Below are 14720 nucleotides of genomic sequence, written 5' to 3'. Positions count from 1 at the left end.
CCCCAACCAGTCGTGCTATTGGTCCAATATACCACTGCGAGGTTTCAGCATTCATTACACGGAGCTGTTGATTGCGATACGGCTCACCACCTGCGCCATGGAAAGTATCGCTCCCACCCAGCCGATAACAAAAGCGATCAAAGCAGCAACTCCAATAGGCAGCTTCCGTTGATCATTCCAAGCCTCCCAGTTCCAGCCTTGCTTCCGCCTGAAGATGAACTGCTCCTCGAGTACAATGGCGAACCATATACTGACCCAATATCCCATGAGAGCCAGGAAATTTGTGAATATCTCTGCTAGATGCTCTCGGCCAGCAATGGCGCAGACAGTGTAGATGACGCAACCGAGAGTATTCCACACCACACGGGGCACGATCTCAAAGTAGCGGCCCAGGACCTGAAAGTCTACACCAGAGGAGTAAGTCGGCGGAATGAGATTTGCCACTAGCCCGAGAGCCAGTATGACTGACAAGAACGAGCCAAAGCCGCCTAACGGCTTCAAGGCTTCCACAGCCAGTGCTCCTTGCGAGATCTCGTATGCATTCGACCAATCAGGGTTGGAGGCTCTACCGGAAGTCAAACCTATGCCGATCACGAACTCGAAAGTAAAGGAAACCACGAGTGCGAGAAGAGTCACCCAAAAGACCTTCCACCTCGGCGTGTCCTCCGGGTAATAGACAAAATAGTCGGCGCTTGCACAGGCATAGGTGACCGCAGCCGCATAGCACAAGCTGAAGAAGCTTAGTCTGTTGCCGATGACAGTGCGGTAGTCCAGCTCGGCAGCGGGATCAGTGTAGAGATCGAACTTCGGGCCAGCGACTCCAGCTAGGATGCAGATGACAATCAATTGTGGCAGCCAAGCATATCGCTCATACCAGTGAAAGATGCTGTATCCGAACGTCGTGATGATCCACGTAATGACCGCCACAATGACAATGCCAACGACGATGGTGAGACCGTTACTAGTGCTCACAGCACTAAGGATTTGACCAGCGATGATCGCGTCGAGAAGTGAATAGCCCAGCAAAATGACCAAAGTCAGAACTACGATCAATTTGGCTGGCCACCAACCCATGATGTAGCGTGTAAAGACCATGGTTCTGTTGCCGGAGCGGGGACCGAAGGTGGCGATATAGGCCGTAGGCAGACTACCAAGTACAGCACCGAAGGTTGCGCAGAGACTGGCGTCGAAGAAGCTTAATGAGAATACTGCTGGTCCGAGCATCTGAGATCGTCAATGCCCAGATTCCGGACGTTTCTTGAGGTCTTTTACTTACACCCAGCGTCAGATTATTCGCAGCCAAATTGATCGAGATCCATAGCAAGAAGACTTGCATGAATCCAAGCTGACTTCGGTCATGGCGTTGGCTGGGTGGAACGCGCTGTATACCTCGAGCCTCCAGATTATATCTGATTAGAGTCCTCTCGAAGGCTTTCAGAAGTCGACTAAGGCCGCCACTTTCGACTTCTGCCGCACCATCGGCAGCGGCATTATGCAAATCATGGCGAGAGCCCTTTTCTGCTTCTGCAGGGTCTTGTATGTTGTGTTCCGGCACTGCCAAGGAATTAGTGTTCGCTCAGATTGAATCCAGAGGGCGGGAAAGCATGATTCTTTCGCTCGCATTGCCGAGATTCAAGTTCAGGCCGTATGTTCTCAGCAGGATTTCTTGGCAGGTGCGAAGAGATCGAGCACCGGCTCATGCTATAGCTTACGCAGTACCTCGACTTGAACCAGGGTATGGCCTTGGCTGTAAGAATCATGATGGTTGTAGTTGCGTACTTTCGACTGTGTCGGCGTGGCGTTGAGTCATGGTCAAGAAGGTTCGGGGCGTCGTGTTGTACAACGCTGAAGTCTACAACAGCAGATGAGGCGTACGGAGAAGATGCACTCCTGTCAACGCCGAAAAATGCGTAGGTTGACTGTACTTAAAGCTCAAGAGACTAGAGGATTTTTCTACATCCTCTGCTGTCTGTTACACTGAACTCTACGTCACGCCATAAGATTTCGTATCTACCAAATGTAACAGGGTCCAGCGCGGAGGCCTGTCGCTTACGCCTTAGCGCGGAACGAGCGGCCGTTATGTCGAGTTTTCCAGCCACCTTGATGCTCCTCTTTTCTCGTCGTTACACACGCGCAGTTATCGCGACCGTATTAGCGAGCCATTATTGGGGCATTGTGCCAACACGTCGCGTATCGCCATCATGCCTCGCCCACCAGGTAAGTAGCCACTAATCCCTCAGTATGCGTTGCATGCGCGCCTACACGATCGGACAACATCACTGACCTCAAGGCCCAACAGACACATATACTCACAGCCAGGTAAGAAGGAGCGCCTTGGCAAACCTGCCAAAAATACTCACGCAGGTAGTTCACGCCCGTCGACGCCGACACGAAAGGCGAAAGCGTACAATGTAACCACTGCAAGGTCTGGACTGGGAACATCAAGACCTTGAACCGCAAGAAAGACCACCTTCTCAAGTGCCAGGCGTACATGACCTGGCGAGCGCAGGGTAACGGCCAGGATATCCCGCCTGCCAATACTTACAACAAGCGGGACTCAAATGTTGAAGGCGAAGGGTAAGTGGGCTTCACATTCGCGCGTTATGCTCGCCGAATATGCCATGATATGTTTGAAATGCTGACGAAGCATTGCGCACAGCGAATACGAATCACCATATGGTGGATATGCTCCTGCCCAGGCCACGCCCACATTCACACGTGATCGGTCTAACTTTGGTAAGTGAATGACACGACGGCGATACGGTCACTTGGCGACTGCTTTAGGCTCAATATCTGCTACTTGCACATGTCTTGCTAATGCTGAATAGATATCACGAAATCATTCGACGAGTTCTGGGACGACACGGCATCACAGAAATGCATGCGCGTACGCTGCAAGCACTGCGGATTCGTCCGGGCGAAGAACACTACTCGCCAAGTCGAACATCTGGCCACCTGCCGAGATTTCCTCAGCTCGACTGAAGGTCGGGAGGCCCTTGCAAATGGTGGGCTCATGCCCACGCCTACCGAAGGCAATGGCGAAGTCTGGCGTGGTGGCGCACCTAATCCCGCCCTGGCTGGCATGATCGCACGACGTGGTCCTAACAAGCTACGCCAAAGCACAGGAAATCAGCACACACCAGCACGAGTACAGGCATCGAAGCCCTCACTGGCCAATCATCTTGTCACAAGATTGACCGTCGCATTGACAGATGCCACGCAGAAGCCCTTCTTGTCACATGCGGGAGTCGGCACTCTGTCAGCAGCAGCCTTGAACCAGTGGCTTGCCCAAGAGATTCACATCTCTCGAGCACTGGTGCCTTTCGTTGGATCGCTCATCGGCAAGACCCGCATCCCAGAGACGAGCAATCTTACCCAAGACCCAACGTATCGGGCCATCGATTTGCTCTGCTCCGCCGTCAACAACATGAAAAAGGAGCTTGAGTTCCTGGAGAGCACAAAGCGCAAGTACGATCTGGAATTTGACGACGAGGAGCCGCATCCTGCCACGCAAGGCTTCATTGATATGTTCTCAAGTGCCTCGTCCCCGCAGAGCAGTCTACTTGAGGGTCTGGTCGTGCTGTGGGCTACCGAACACGTAAGTGGGACTTAGGAATTGTGCGGTCATGTATAGATACTGACAGCCCGCTAGTGCTTCTGCACCTCATTCCAGTACGCGAGCGGCCTAATGTCGACCATGCCTGCCTCGTCAAGCTACTCACTACCGTCATACCTCACTCCCGGCCAGACAAGCTCCAACATGTATGGGAGTTCGCGTATGGACGGCGAAAATCAGCACATCACAGCACTACACGAAGCATTTATACAGAACTGGACATCTGCCAACTTCGTTCGCTTCGTCTCGGCCTGCAAGTCTATTGTGGACGAAGTCGCCAATGCACAGACTACGGGTAATGGCAAGACAGAAATGATGGCATGTGAGCGGCGTTTTCGGCAGGCCATCTCACTGTGGGGTCAAATCTGGCCTGATGTAGACGGTATGGGCGAAGAGGAGGAAGTCGTTGATGATGCCGCCACTGGCGCTGCTAACGGTGCTCGCGGCAACGGCAACAAGCCAATCGAGATTGAAGACGAAGACGAGGACATAGATGCAGACGGCGCTGCTGATTCGCCTTATGGTGGTACTGGGCTGGAGGCAGTTGCCGCCCACAACAGAGAGTCTGTCGGGTAGAAGTTGGCAGGTGGACCACGGCGCTCATGACGGAGGGTTGGTTGGTCTTGTGCTTGCTAATAGTTTAGCGATGTAGTAGTAGTGATACCCAGTTAATTATCTTCCACCAGAAAGGTCGACTGCCGGTAACATTATCCCATGCCAAAAAATCCATTCATACCCGTCCACTTCTTCCAAAAAGTACCTTTCGTTGCTGCGTCCATCTGAGCCTTCGAGTCTACAACATATTAGTATGTACGGGTTTAGTACCGGTTCTGTGGAGCTGCTTGTACCAGGATTGACACCTTTTTCTCTCATCTTCTGCCGGCTCGCTTGTTCTTCTGGTGAATATTCCTCTTCAGGCTTGGTATATGCTGGTGGATATTTGCCCGGCGTCACTCCCCATTTGAGCGCGGGATCTGGTCGGACTTCCTTTGCTTTCTTGCTCTCGGTCATCTTTGTGATTGTGTACTATCTTTACGAGACGTCTGCTACCATGAAATGTAGCTATGCTGCATGTACTACGGTCTTATACGTATATAAGTGTTTCGCGTATTCTAGGTTTGGTGCTCGTCCAGATCGTCACAAGGCTGAGCACATGCTCAAATCCTTCGACGGCACTCGGATTGATACGACTTGGCACTTGAGAGGGCCTGCTTTTTGACGACATTACTTCCGAACGGTATTCTCTGTCTGCCGTAAAGGCTTTAGCAAGTAGATAAGGTAATCAACAAGTTGCATGTTTAGGGCCAACGAGCAAGATCCACGATAGCTGTTCAGACTAGTTCCTTCCAGCTGACGAGCTTTCTTCTTGAGAATCTCACAGCTCGCCTCAATCGAACTTGCACTGTAAGTACGCCGACTACTCGTCTCATCTGATCACCGAGATCTTCGTCGTGTCGAACATTTACTCAATCTAGGTAATCTGATCAAGATGGCGGGCAATCCCATACCAATACCGGTCAAGAATCTCGATGAGATGATACTATGTATCGAAGACTTACGCATAGCAGCATCGAAGAAGCTATCAGACAGTGCTAGAGGTACGCTTATACACCAAGTTCTTTGAAGATATCGGCAACATTAACGATAAGCTAGACTTCTACAATTCTGGTTCTACTGATCAGATAACAATCCACGAGAACTCAACAGCCTACGCAAAATACCGCCTGCGACCACGGGTTCTCGTCGACGTCTCGAAAGTCGACACCTCGACGAAATGCTTCGGCCAACAAGTGAAGTTCCCACTTGGCGTGTCGCCAGCTGGTCTGCAAGCTATGGCACACCCAAGTGGCGAACTAGCTACTTCACGTGCCTGTGCGAGGCTCGGCATCAGCATGGCAATCTCCTCATTCGCAAATTACTCTGCCAAGGAGATTCGTGATGCGGGTAAAGCCATTGGACCAATTCGACATGCAATGCAATTGTATACCATGAAAGATCGTGATCTGGAGCTAAGGATTATTCAAAATGCTGAGGCTGCTGGTTGTTCGGCTATCTTCCTCACGGCGGACTCACCTGTGCTTGGTATGCGGTACAATGAATGGAGGGTAGGTCAAGAGAGACCCTTCGCTTCGATCATGCCACAACAGAATCACTGACACTTATCTCTCCTTATGTAGCACGATTTCAGAACCCCTGCTGGCTTGGCCTTTCCGATACTAGAGCGCGACAGCGAGAAGATCAGGAAGACCAGTCATGACGATGGCTTTACCTCGTTCAATGACGATGCTCACAACTGGACGAGGGATATTCCCTGGCTTCGCAGTGTTAGTCAGATGGAAATCTGGATCAAAGGAGTACTTACTGCGGAAGATACACTCAAGGCCGTCGAGCTGGGTTGTGATGGAATAATTGTCTCAAACGTACGTGTAGCTTGTGAGTCACCGCGGGCCTTTATGCTGACGTGTTGTGCTCGTGCAGCATGGCGGGCGTCAGCTAGATGGCGTTGCATCAACCATAGATGCCCTACCAGAATGTGTTGAGGCCGCAGCTGGCAGGATACGAGTTCATGTAGATGGCGGTATCAGGGCCGGGACAGACGTTTTCAAGGCCCTGGCATTAGGTGCCGAGCACGTTTGGGTTGGTCGTCCGGCCATTTGGGGTCTTGCGGTGAGTTGGACTCGATAGCAGGTTCATGCTGTGAGGCGTGCTGATGGTGCTCCAGTACGATGGCCAAAAGGGTGTCGACTTGATGTTGGATACGCTTTACAATGAGTTCAAGAGATGTATGCAGCTTACTGGGTGCAATAGTGTCAAGGACATCACCAAGGCATGCCTTGGCGTTGTTCGGCCTGATGGACCACTTGCCAGGTTATGATGATGGACCACCTGCTTTCCACGTCAACGGAGCGAGTCATTAGTTGGCTTGATACACCTCGTGGTCGCAATAATAGTTCCTAGCGTAGCGGTCGTCTGGTCCGAGAACAGCTTTTCTAGACGCGCATGCATTAAATCCACATTGATTGTATTCGTGTCGCCAAGCACGGATAACTGCACCTCAGTCTTCCCATTTGAGAGACTCTGCGGATTGATCCGGCCAAGCGAGCCGTCGATGTGCTTGAATAACCAATCACAAGTACATTGCATCATGACAATGTAGCCAACATGTGGATTACGGATCGTCGGATGCATCCAGCCCGGAAGCTCCCCCACTTCAGTCGTGCTCCCCGCTTGAGACTTCGGCGATATCATGGCTTGGCATGAGTTGATTAAAGGCTCGATGATGCTGCCGTAACCTTGGTACCTGGTGAATGCGGTCGTCGCCGAGAGTATAACGTTGTAGATTGTATCATGCGCTGTCGCAATTCTGTTCGATAATTTCTAGTCCTTGTTCAAGCAAATACGGAAGCCGTACACGCCACCATCGTCCGAAGTCACCCAAACTATCGCCAGCAGGAATCGAGCTGCGTACGATTCGAGCTGTACTTGGACGTCTGGGCCCTGCATACAGTAGGAGGCTGTGTGCGTGACTGTGCCGAGCAATTATCACGAGCCCAGCTTGGCTGGTCTCTGTAGTCTGGCGCAGAGCACGCGATATTCACTGCAACATTCATCTGCCGTTCACGAATTATCCTCCGACCATTAGGCAAAGCAACATACCATCGAAAACCTCGACATGCCTTCTCGGCCTCCGCGCAGGACGCGGCCCGCAATGTATAATACGCCGCAGATCCGCAACGGTGGGTTCGGTAAGTAGCGATCGTTTGAACCAATATCATATCTGAGCACGGATGGGTTCTATCTAACAGTTTTCGGACGTCTAGGAGCTCTACAGGTGGAGGCTGTAACAAATCGGCCGTTGTCTATCGCACGTCGGCATCTAGCCGCCAGCCAGTTGCGCATCCGTGACATCGAACCAGACGAACTGACCTCTGGCGAATGGGTGCGATTTCTGGTTATGCAAGAACACGAGCGAGAAAGATGGATGACCCAATTCTGCCGACGGAGAAGGAACAGTGACGAAAGCACCTCTTCAGCAGAGAACGATGGAGAGCTGGCGTACGATAAGGCGGAGGAAGTAAGATTGGAGGCCGTGCAAGCGGCGCGGGAAGAGCAACGAGCAGCAGCAGGTCAAAGCTCATCGAGTTTTGTTGGTGGAGCGCCGAGTGGCGTGACACCGCCAGTGAGCATTTGGGCAAGGCATTTCGACAATGCGGAGGATCAGGAGCGGAGGCCGGCGAGTCCACCATACCAAGGAAGGCAAATTATGCATGTTCGACGAGGAGTCGGAGAGGTGTTGGTGGAGGCGCCGCCGACATACGAGAATGCTGTTAGATCCGAAGCACCACCACCAGCATATGAAAGGCTGGATAGTCGACCAGGTTCGCCAATGTCTGGTTAGGACGTTGTGGGAGGGGATGAAGTGAGAGCGCCCCTATCTTGACCAGTTCGTGCACTGATCCAGTAATTCCGGATGGTGACCTTTGTAGAGTCGCGAGTGGCAACGACGCTCTTGATGAGAGTGCCTGAGATGCGATTCACGATCCCAGAGACTGCTAGGATCAACGTGACAGCCGGCAATACAATCTTCAATTGATTGGAATGATGCAGTGGCTCAAAGGTTGCCAAAGTTGTATATGGTTAGCGAGGCGTCCATCTAGAAGTCTGTCGTTTCGGGACAAAAGGCCATTGGATCTGCCTTTCGTAGATATTGAGTCTATAATTTAGCTTGAAAGCTCACCTCTCCCAGTCCAGTACACGTCTGGAACCTGATCAGCGTGCCTTGGAGTTTAGCAATTATAGTGCCCGACTCACCAGAAGAACTAGACACTCCACTGATTTTGCACCGCAGTATGGAGACTCTTCCGTCGACGTCTTTGGTGCTTCTACAATATCCTCACATGATCCCCAGCCCTGTAAAACCGGCAACGACATCCTCATCAACATTGATCAGCCACTCCTGCTGGAACCTCTCCATCCCACCACACGCCTCCACCACCTTTCCCAAAGCCTGCGTCACACACCCCGGTAGCCCAATCGTATGCACTTCGTCACTACACGTCAACACCCTCTTCCTCGCATCCTCCGGGCTCTCCAACGACTCAGCTGCAGGCGCAGGCCCATAGACAAGCGAATCAGCCATGGTGTCACCGTTACCTGCATCCTCGGACGCTTCGCGCAACTCCACAATTACGTCTGTCCACATCGTCATCAGACTCTGTAGATTCAGCAGAATGAACGGGCGATTAGTCTCGAGGAGTTTTGTCAGCGCGAGTGCCATCAGCTTTCTAAGCGATGGGTCGCCAATGTTCTCGAGATGAGAAAACCATTCTTCCAAAAGCCACTTCATGGTTTCGTCTAGAGATGCTGGGCTGCCGTTGATGAGGATGCTCTGAGAGCCGGCTTCGACAGCGCTACTAAAGCTGTTGAGGTCTGCGAGGATAAGTCGGGCAAGGACGACGAAGTAGTCGGTTTCTACTATGCCGTCTACCATCGGATCTTTCGCTTTCGGGCCAGTAGTGCAGTGGGCTACCCAGCTGCTTCGGAGGCAGCGCAGGATATGTGGGAGGATGGTTCGAGACTACACCGTCAGTAGGAGGCAAAGTCAGAGTAATGTCGAAGGAGCTCACCATGTTCTCAGCCAGTGGCTGGATAGCGCCCACTCCATCCACTCGTTCAGCAGCCCTAATCAACTGTTCCACTACTTTGCAGACAAGCCCATGCGGCTCAGGCTTACCAGTAAGCGCATCAAGCAAGTCCACGAGCGCCTTAAGCAACGGCTCGCGCACAGCCCTCGGAAGCATGAACTCTGGAGCGAGTAGAACATAACTTTCCGTAATCCCCAACGCACTGCGCAAATGCTCCGACCCAAACTCATAAACCGGAAAGAGCGAAGGCACAAGCTCCAACGCCTCTTGCGAAGCCGGCTGAGGCGTCTGCGTGATGATGGCACCCCAGAGATCCATAGCGTCTTCAAGAAGATAGACTTCCGTGTCCGAGCCTGGCTGAACAGCGCCACGGATGATAGGGAGGACCATGCTGTGTAAAGGTACCGAGTGTGCTTTCATAGCGTTGACCAGGCGCACAAGAATGGTGAGGATGGCTTGTTTCATGAGATGTTCTTCCCCTGAGCTTTCCCATAGGGCGGGAAGCATGCTCACGATGCCCTCGGCGAAGGGAGAAATGCGATGTTCCATGCGCTCAACGATGATGGAGGTTGTGTTGAGTAGCGCCATCTTTGTCTCGGTGAGCTCGACTTCCTCGATCAAGGACATGAGCTGCCTGATGATGACTTGTGCATAAATTTGGAGTTCATCTGGTCTAGTCTCCCAGTCATCAACGATGGTGGCAAATTGGCGGCCTGCTGTGACTCTTACGACCTGATCATTGAGAGGATCATCCTTACCAAGCAGGTGCTGAAAGATTTGATATACTAGCCCTCGCTCTGTAATCTTCACGCCGATCCATTGGGCAAGCAAGATCGCGGCTCGACGGCGAAGGACATTATATCCCGGCTTCTGCATCTGCACTTCCGCAACAAGCACATCCCGAATGAAGGCGTCGAAGTCCAGCTGCTCAAAGACTACTGGCGCGGCAAGACCAATAGCCGTATACAGTGCATCCTTTAACAGCACATTATCGTTCTTGATTGTAGCGACCGAAGAGAACACCTGCAGGAGGGGATGCACGAGCATATCCTTGTAATTAATAGCGAGATCAAGAAAGAGCTTTTCAGAGCATGAGCGTAATGAGAACTCCCAGTCCTCACCATCACCCTCTTCACGCTTCTCCCATTCTTCCGGCTCCTCCTCCCATTGGCGAAGATCGCTGGCGCGGAAGACGAAGAACCGCGAGACCACGACCTCCATGATCTCCTGCACGAATCGTGATGACAGTAGACTTTGTCGTACAAGCTCAGTGGCCCTGCGCTTCTCTTCTTTATCCTCTGGCGTGCGGTATTTGAACGTCTGTGCTGGACTGTGCACCATTTTCACACATGCTCGTAGGATTAGCAGCCCGCGCAACGCCAGCTTCTCCGTCGTTGGCTTCTCATCCGCGTCGCCGTCCATGCCGATGAGATCAGCTGCAACAGCGGATTGGACGCAGTCATGTGTGCCTATTGACTCGCCAAAGCTACGAGCAAGGCCCCAGTAAGCACGTGCCAGGTCCATGCTGTTGGGTAGAAGTGCAAATGAGGCCGGATGCTCACGAGTCATCTCGTGATGGAGCTTCGCAAGTTGCAGCGCCAGTTTCTCAAGTTCACGATGTTGCAGACATGTCTGAAGATGCTGCTGCGTGGTGTGCCAGATTCTCACGACTTCATCGTGTCGACCAGGATGTTCGTAGCCTGTTATCAAAAGTCGCCTTAGCACTTTCATAGCCATGAGAGCCAGCTTGGCAGCACTCTCACTATGACTGTTCTGCCAGTACTCGACCGCGTTGACGTATAATGAGCTGAGGACATAGACGATCTCAGGCGAAGCAGCTTGCAGGTTCTGTCTTGAACGCTGCAATCTAGCAGTCGACAGTTCCTTTACGATCGCCAGTAGTGCGAGAAGTGTTCTGGCCAGCTGTAAAGATGGTCCTTGGCTTTGCGATCGAAGTACGTCGACCAACGATGATAGTGCATCTGGCCATTCGTGAGGGTATTCGAATCGTGCTATCTTCGCAATAACAAGGGCATCTTGCAGAGCCAGCCGTTCGTCCTCCTCGTCCAGGATGCTTGGTAGAAGACGTGATCGAATTACCTAGAAAGCCAGTCAGCTCAACAACACCGCTCTGAACGCAGAATTCAATACCTCCTTATCTTGCTTCGACACAGCATTGGTCGCGGTCTTGCGCCAATACTTATCGATGCCATTCTTGAGCTGGATGACAGCAAGATACCGAAGCTCCACAGGAAGTCGAGTGTCGATGTATGCGCTTTGCAGGTGCTTGTAGTAGCCAGGGGAGCGCTCCCATTGTTGTAGCTGCTTCGTGCCGGACTGTATTTGTGTTGGATCTGAAGAAGCAGCAGAACTCAGGACTTGGACAAGCTGGTGCTCGGTGAGCGGGTTGACTTCGCCTTCGACTTCGATGGAGAAGGAGGGCATCTCGGAGCGCGAGATCTTGAGGTCAGGTCGTGGTGGCGTGGCAGTCTGGCCAGAAAGGAAGGCACGAATCTTGTTCTCCAGTCACACGCCTTTCTTCGGATCCAGTGACAGTGGGTACTAGCCAGTCGGTTTGTGATGCATTGGAACCGGGAGTAGTTATTGCGGTGTTCCTGCTATCATTCTCGCAAGTCACTCATGTTTCGATTACGACTTCTTATTCACATGCATATGCTTTACGAAATCACAACCCATACCTACGACTTATGCATCCGAGATCCGATGGGGCCCTAGTTGATGCATCCATGTCATGTCACGTGCAGCATTTTGCGTCAATACTGTACTCCAAAATCCCGCCATGCACGATCTCTTCTTTTCTTCAACAAAAGTTGATTCCACCCAGTGCAGATTAATAGGCTTCTCGGACCGTCAGGCTGGCCTTGAAGTTGATATATACTGGGGAGACTGATACAGGCCGTAGTAAGAAGCAGTTCGACAATCGTGTATGACAACTGTCTCCCGTTATCTGCCGACATACTCTTTCATCTCGAATTACTTCGAAGGAGTAATTCGCTCCCGTGTTGCCACCCATCGACCCTGTCCACACCCGAAGGAGCTTGATACACATGTCTGCCATGATCGCTGAGATCTACGCGAGACCTACCAACCACCACTCCCTCGCCCACGCAGCCGTAAAGATGGCTGCATAGGCTTTACTGCATTGCTGGAATATGGCTTGCACCTTCCCGGTCTCGTACCTATCTACTTCCTCGTTCATAGTCCTGTAATTTGTTCTATACACTTCCTACACACCCACGAGCCTGCCCTTCTTATACACCACGCCATGCCGCCAAGAGCAAGGACTAAGAAGACTGCCTCCGTCGTGACAAGCGCAGCGACGTCTACTACACCTTCGACCGTACCGTCAGCCATCCAGTCACGCGATGTCTCCCCAACACCTAAACAGCCCTTCCGCCTCTTCGACTTGCCGTCAGAGCTGCGAGTAAGAATCTACGAGGAAGTACTACATGTCCCCAACCCACCCATCGATCTCGGTAAGCACCAGCTCCGCAAATCTCCCACAACCTCTTCTGACCACATATCACTACAACAGACCCCCAAAACTATCGGACCATCCACCCCCGTCTCGCCCTTTTCCTCATCTCCCACCGTCTCCATAACGAAGCCTCCCAAATTTTCTACTCCCAACCCATCCTCCTCTACCCCTTCCACGGCCGCTTCTTCCACACCAAGAAGCCCCTCCTCGCTCGCCTCCCAATACACTACCGCGAAGCCATAACCACGCTCTGCTGGCGAATAGGACCAGGATGGTCATCACCTCCCAAGAATCAAAACGCGAACGAGACTCTGGGACTACGAGAGTGTGTGAATCTGAGAGTGTTAAAACTATTCGTCGAGATCGACCCAGCAGATGGCATCTTTTCGGGTTTCAGAGGCAAGGGAGCCAAAGAAGATACGTATAAATGGTTCTGCGTGGACCTGCTTCGGGAGATTTTCGAACAGGTGCCTAGTCTGGAGACGGTTGAGATCGATGCTTTTCCTGTGATCAAGAAGGACTCGCCGCTGGTGGTTGGGTTGAGGAGATGTATTGAGGAGAGTGGGTTGAAATTGAAATGGGGTCCGCTGAGGGGATGGGAGGACGATACCCTTGTGTCGGGTGGGCATATTGGGATTGAGGCTGCGATGGCTAGTATGGCTTTGAGGGCGGAGATGGGTAGGGTTGTGGAGGTGCGGGCGTAGATCGCTGGACGTGCATGAACGGATGGTAGTTGGACTCTTCTGTCACTTTACTCGGCCTCTGGCGGGCATACAGCACAATGCAAAATGACAGCCAGCATCCCCAAGCATGCGAGTCGACGATCTTGGACGACGTCCGGACAACAACGCTTTTTCATCTACTGCCCTCCATATCGACAGTACTCGTTGACAAGAGAGACTCGTCGCGCGGGCGAAACAGAACCAGCCTCTACCACTTTCCATGATGGACTTACTGGATGAAACAATCCAGCGTCACACCCTGCCGTGACCTGGTATTGCATCTTCATGCTGCCAATACATGTAGCTCAAAGGTTGCCATGGCCAGGAAGTAGGATTTGAAAGACGGAGGTGTGTAGAATTGCGAGAAAACATGCTTCAGGGAACTGGCGCCTCCTCAATATGCAGTCTCCACTTCCGCATATTACACGCACAGGTTTTTTACTGGAATTCAGCATGGTCAGAAGATGGCCAACATCACCAGGCATGCGAGTTCGAAGATCTTCGATGACATCTCCACGAAGATGCCATCCCATCAGCTATCCTATGGTGTCGCGTCGACGTCAAAGATGTGGCTGCTTGGTATAAGACTAGTCCTATGCTGTTCATATGGAGCCTCACCTACTCGGTGCTGTGCCATCTTCGAGCCAACTTGTGACATCTCATATATGGTTCTGGCCATGCGCACCCGGATCTTCTCGACAGGGTCTGCATCACGACACGATCGTCGCATCGTTGTTGATGTGATCTATCTTGGGCAGCTTCGACCCAACAGCGACTCCGATCCATATCACAATATCGCAACCAGCAGGACTTTTGTGTCGAAACTTTCCACGGGAAGTCTTACACGATAGACAAGGACGCTGAGATATTGAGGCCACTGGAAAGATCTATGTCGACTGCGATCTACTTCTGATATTTGACGCAGCTGGATTGGGCGTACTGCTGTTGACGCCAAGCTTCACCATCCAAGATGATGGCTGATGCCATCCAGTAGGCCATAAAGGGTTGACTTTCTGATACCGAGGGAGGCATCTGCAGAGAGTGAAGCCGGTCGTGATGTGGCGGTCGATGTGTCCAAAGATGAACTATGACCGTCTTGCATAGGATCCCCTCGCCATCGCCACTCCTTCGGCAGCTACATGGTACAGCAGCCCTGCTTCGTTGTGTCCTAAAGCAGAGAATCGTCTTACTTGGCTTGACTCTCTGGCATCATATCCCTGCGCCACCGATACTCTCTC

The 14720-nt window shown here is 52.1% G+C and overlaps 7 protein-coding genes across 7 annotated transcripts; 4 read left to right on the top strand and 3 right to left on the bottom strand.

Annotated features, from left to right (window-relative positions):
* Positions 1 to 54: 54 nt before the first annotated feature.
* TPN1_1 (Vitamin B6 transporter) lies at positions 55 to 1810 on the bottom strand (the record flags this gene model as incomplete). The annotated part of the gene is made up of 3 exons (XM_064839297.1): positions 55 to 1224; positions 1277 to 1554; positions 1780 to 1810. The coding sequence occupies 3 exons, from the start codon at positions 1808 to 1810 to the stop codon at positions 55 to 57; spliced, it is 1479 nt and encodes a 492-aa protein (XP_064693039.1).
* A 391-nt stretch (positions 1811 to 2201) lies between these two features.
* Positions 2202 to 4192, top strand: LTS14_006600 (uncharacterized protein; the record flags this gene model as incomplete). Its single annotated transcript, XM_064839296.1, has 6 exons — positions 2202 to 2217; positions 2300 to 2319; positions 2369 to 2577; positions 2660 to 2736; positions 2829 to 3598; positions 3653 to 4192. 6 exons carry the CDS (start codon positions 2202 to 2204, stop codon positions 4190 to 4192), a joined length of 1632 nt encoding a protein of 543 aa, XP_064693038.1.
* A 131-nt stretch (positions 4193 to 4323) lies between these two features.
* LTS14_006599 (uncharacterized protein) lies at positions 4324 to 4627 on the bottom strand (the record flags this gene model as incomplete). The annotated part of the gene is made up of 2 exons (XM_064839295.1): positions 4324 to 4409; positions 4465 to 4627. 2 exons carry the CDS (start codon positions 4625 to 4627, stop codon positions 4324 to 4326), a joined length of 249 nt encoding a protein of 82 aa, XP_064693037.1.
* Positions 4628 to 5105: 478 nt separating this feature from the next.
* On the top strand, positions 5106 to 6491 carry LTS14_006598 (uncharacterized protein; the record flags this gene model as incomplete). Its single annotated transcript, XM_064839294.1, has 5 exons — positions 5106 to 5214; positions 5243 to 5721; positions 5794 to 6036; positions 6095 to 6283; positions 6339 to 6491. 5 exons carry the CDS (start codon positions 5106 to 5108, stop codon positions 6489 to 6491), a joined length of 1173 nt encoding a protein of 390 aa, XP_064693036.1.
* Positions 6492 to 7289: 798 nt separating this feature from the next.
* LTS14_006597 (uncharacterized protein) lies at positions 7290 to 8015 on the top strand (the record flags this gene model as incomplete). The annotated part of the gene is made up of 2 exons (XM_064839293.1): positions 7290 to 7362; positions 7438 to 8015. The coding sequence occupies 2 exons, from the start codon at positions 7290 to 7292 to the stop codon at positions 8013 to 8015; spliced, it is 651 nt and encodes a 216-aa protein (XP_064693035.1).
* A 495-nt stretch (positions 8016 to 8510) lies between these two features.
* On the bottom strand, positions 8511 to 11706 carry LTS14_006596 (uncharacterized protein; the record flags this gene model as incomplete). Its single annotated transcript, XM_064839292.1, has 3 exons — positions 8511 to 9194; positions 9244 to 11361; positions 11413 to 11706. The coding sequence occupies 3 exons, from the start codon at positions 11704 to 11706 to the stop codon at positions 8511 to 8513; spliced, it is 3096 nt and encodes a 1031-aa protein (XP_064693034.1).
* An 841-nt stretch (positions 11707 to 12547) lies between these two features.
* Positions 12548 to 13464, top strand: LTS14_006595 (uncharacterized protein; the record flags this gene model as incomplete). The annotated part of the gene is made up of 2 exons (XM_064839291.1): positions 12548 to 12758; positions 12818 to 13464. 2 exons carry the CDS (start codon positions 12548 to 12550, stop codon positions 13462 to 13464), a joined length of 858 nt encoding a protein of 285 aa, XP_064693033.1.
* Positions 13465 to 14720: the final 1256 nt, after the last annotated feature.

The sequence above is a fragment of the Recurvomyces mirabilis genome, assembly GCF_035927965.1.
Source record: "Recurvomyces mirabilis strain CCFEE 5264 chromosome Unknown scaffold_17, whole genome shotgun sequence".
Taxonomy (NCBI): domain Eukaryota; kingdom Fungi; phylum Ascomycota; class Dothideomycetes; order Mycosphaerellales; family Teratosphaeriaceae; genus Recurvomyces; species Recurvomyces mirabilis.
The sequence above is the reverse complement of the archived record's forward strand: the minus strand, read 5'-3'. Positions and strand labels throughout refer to the sequence as shown.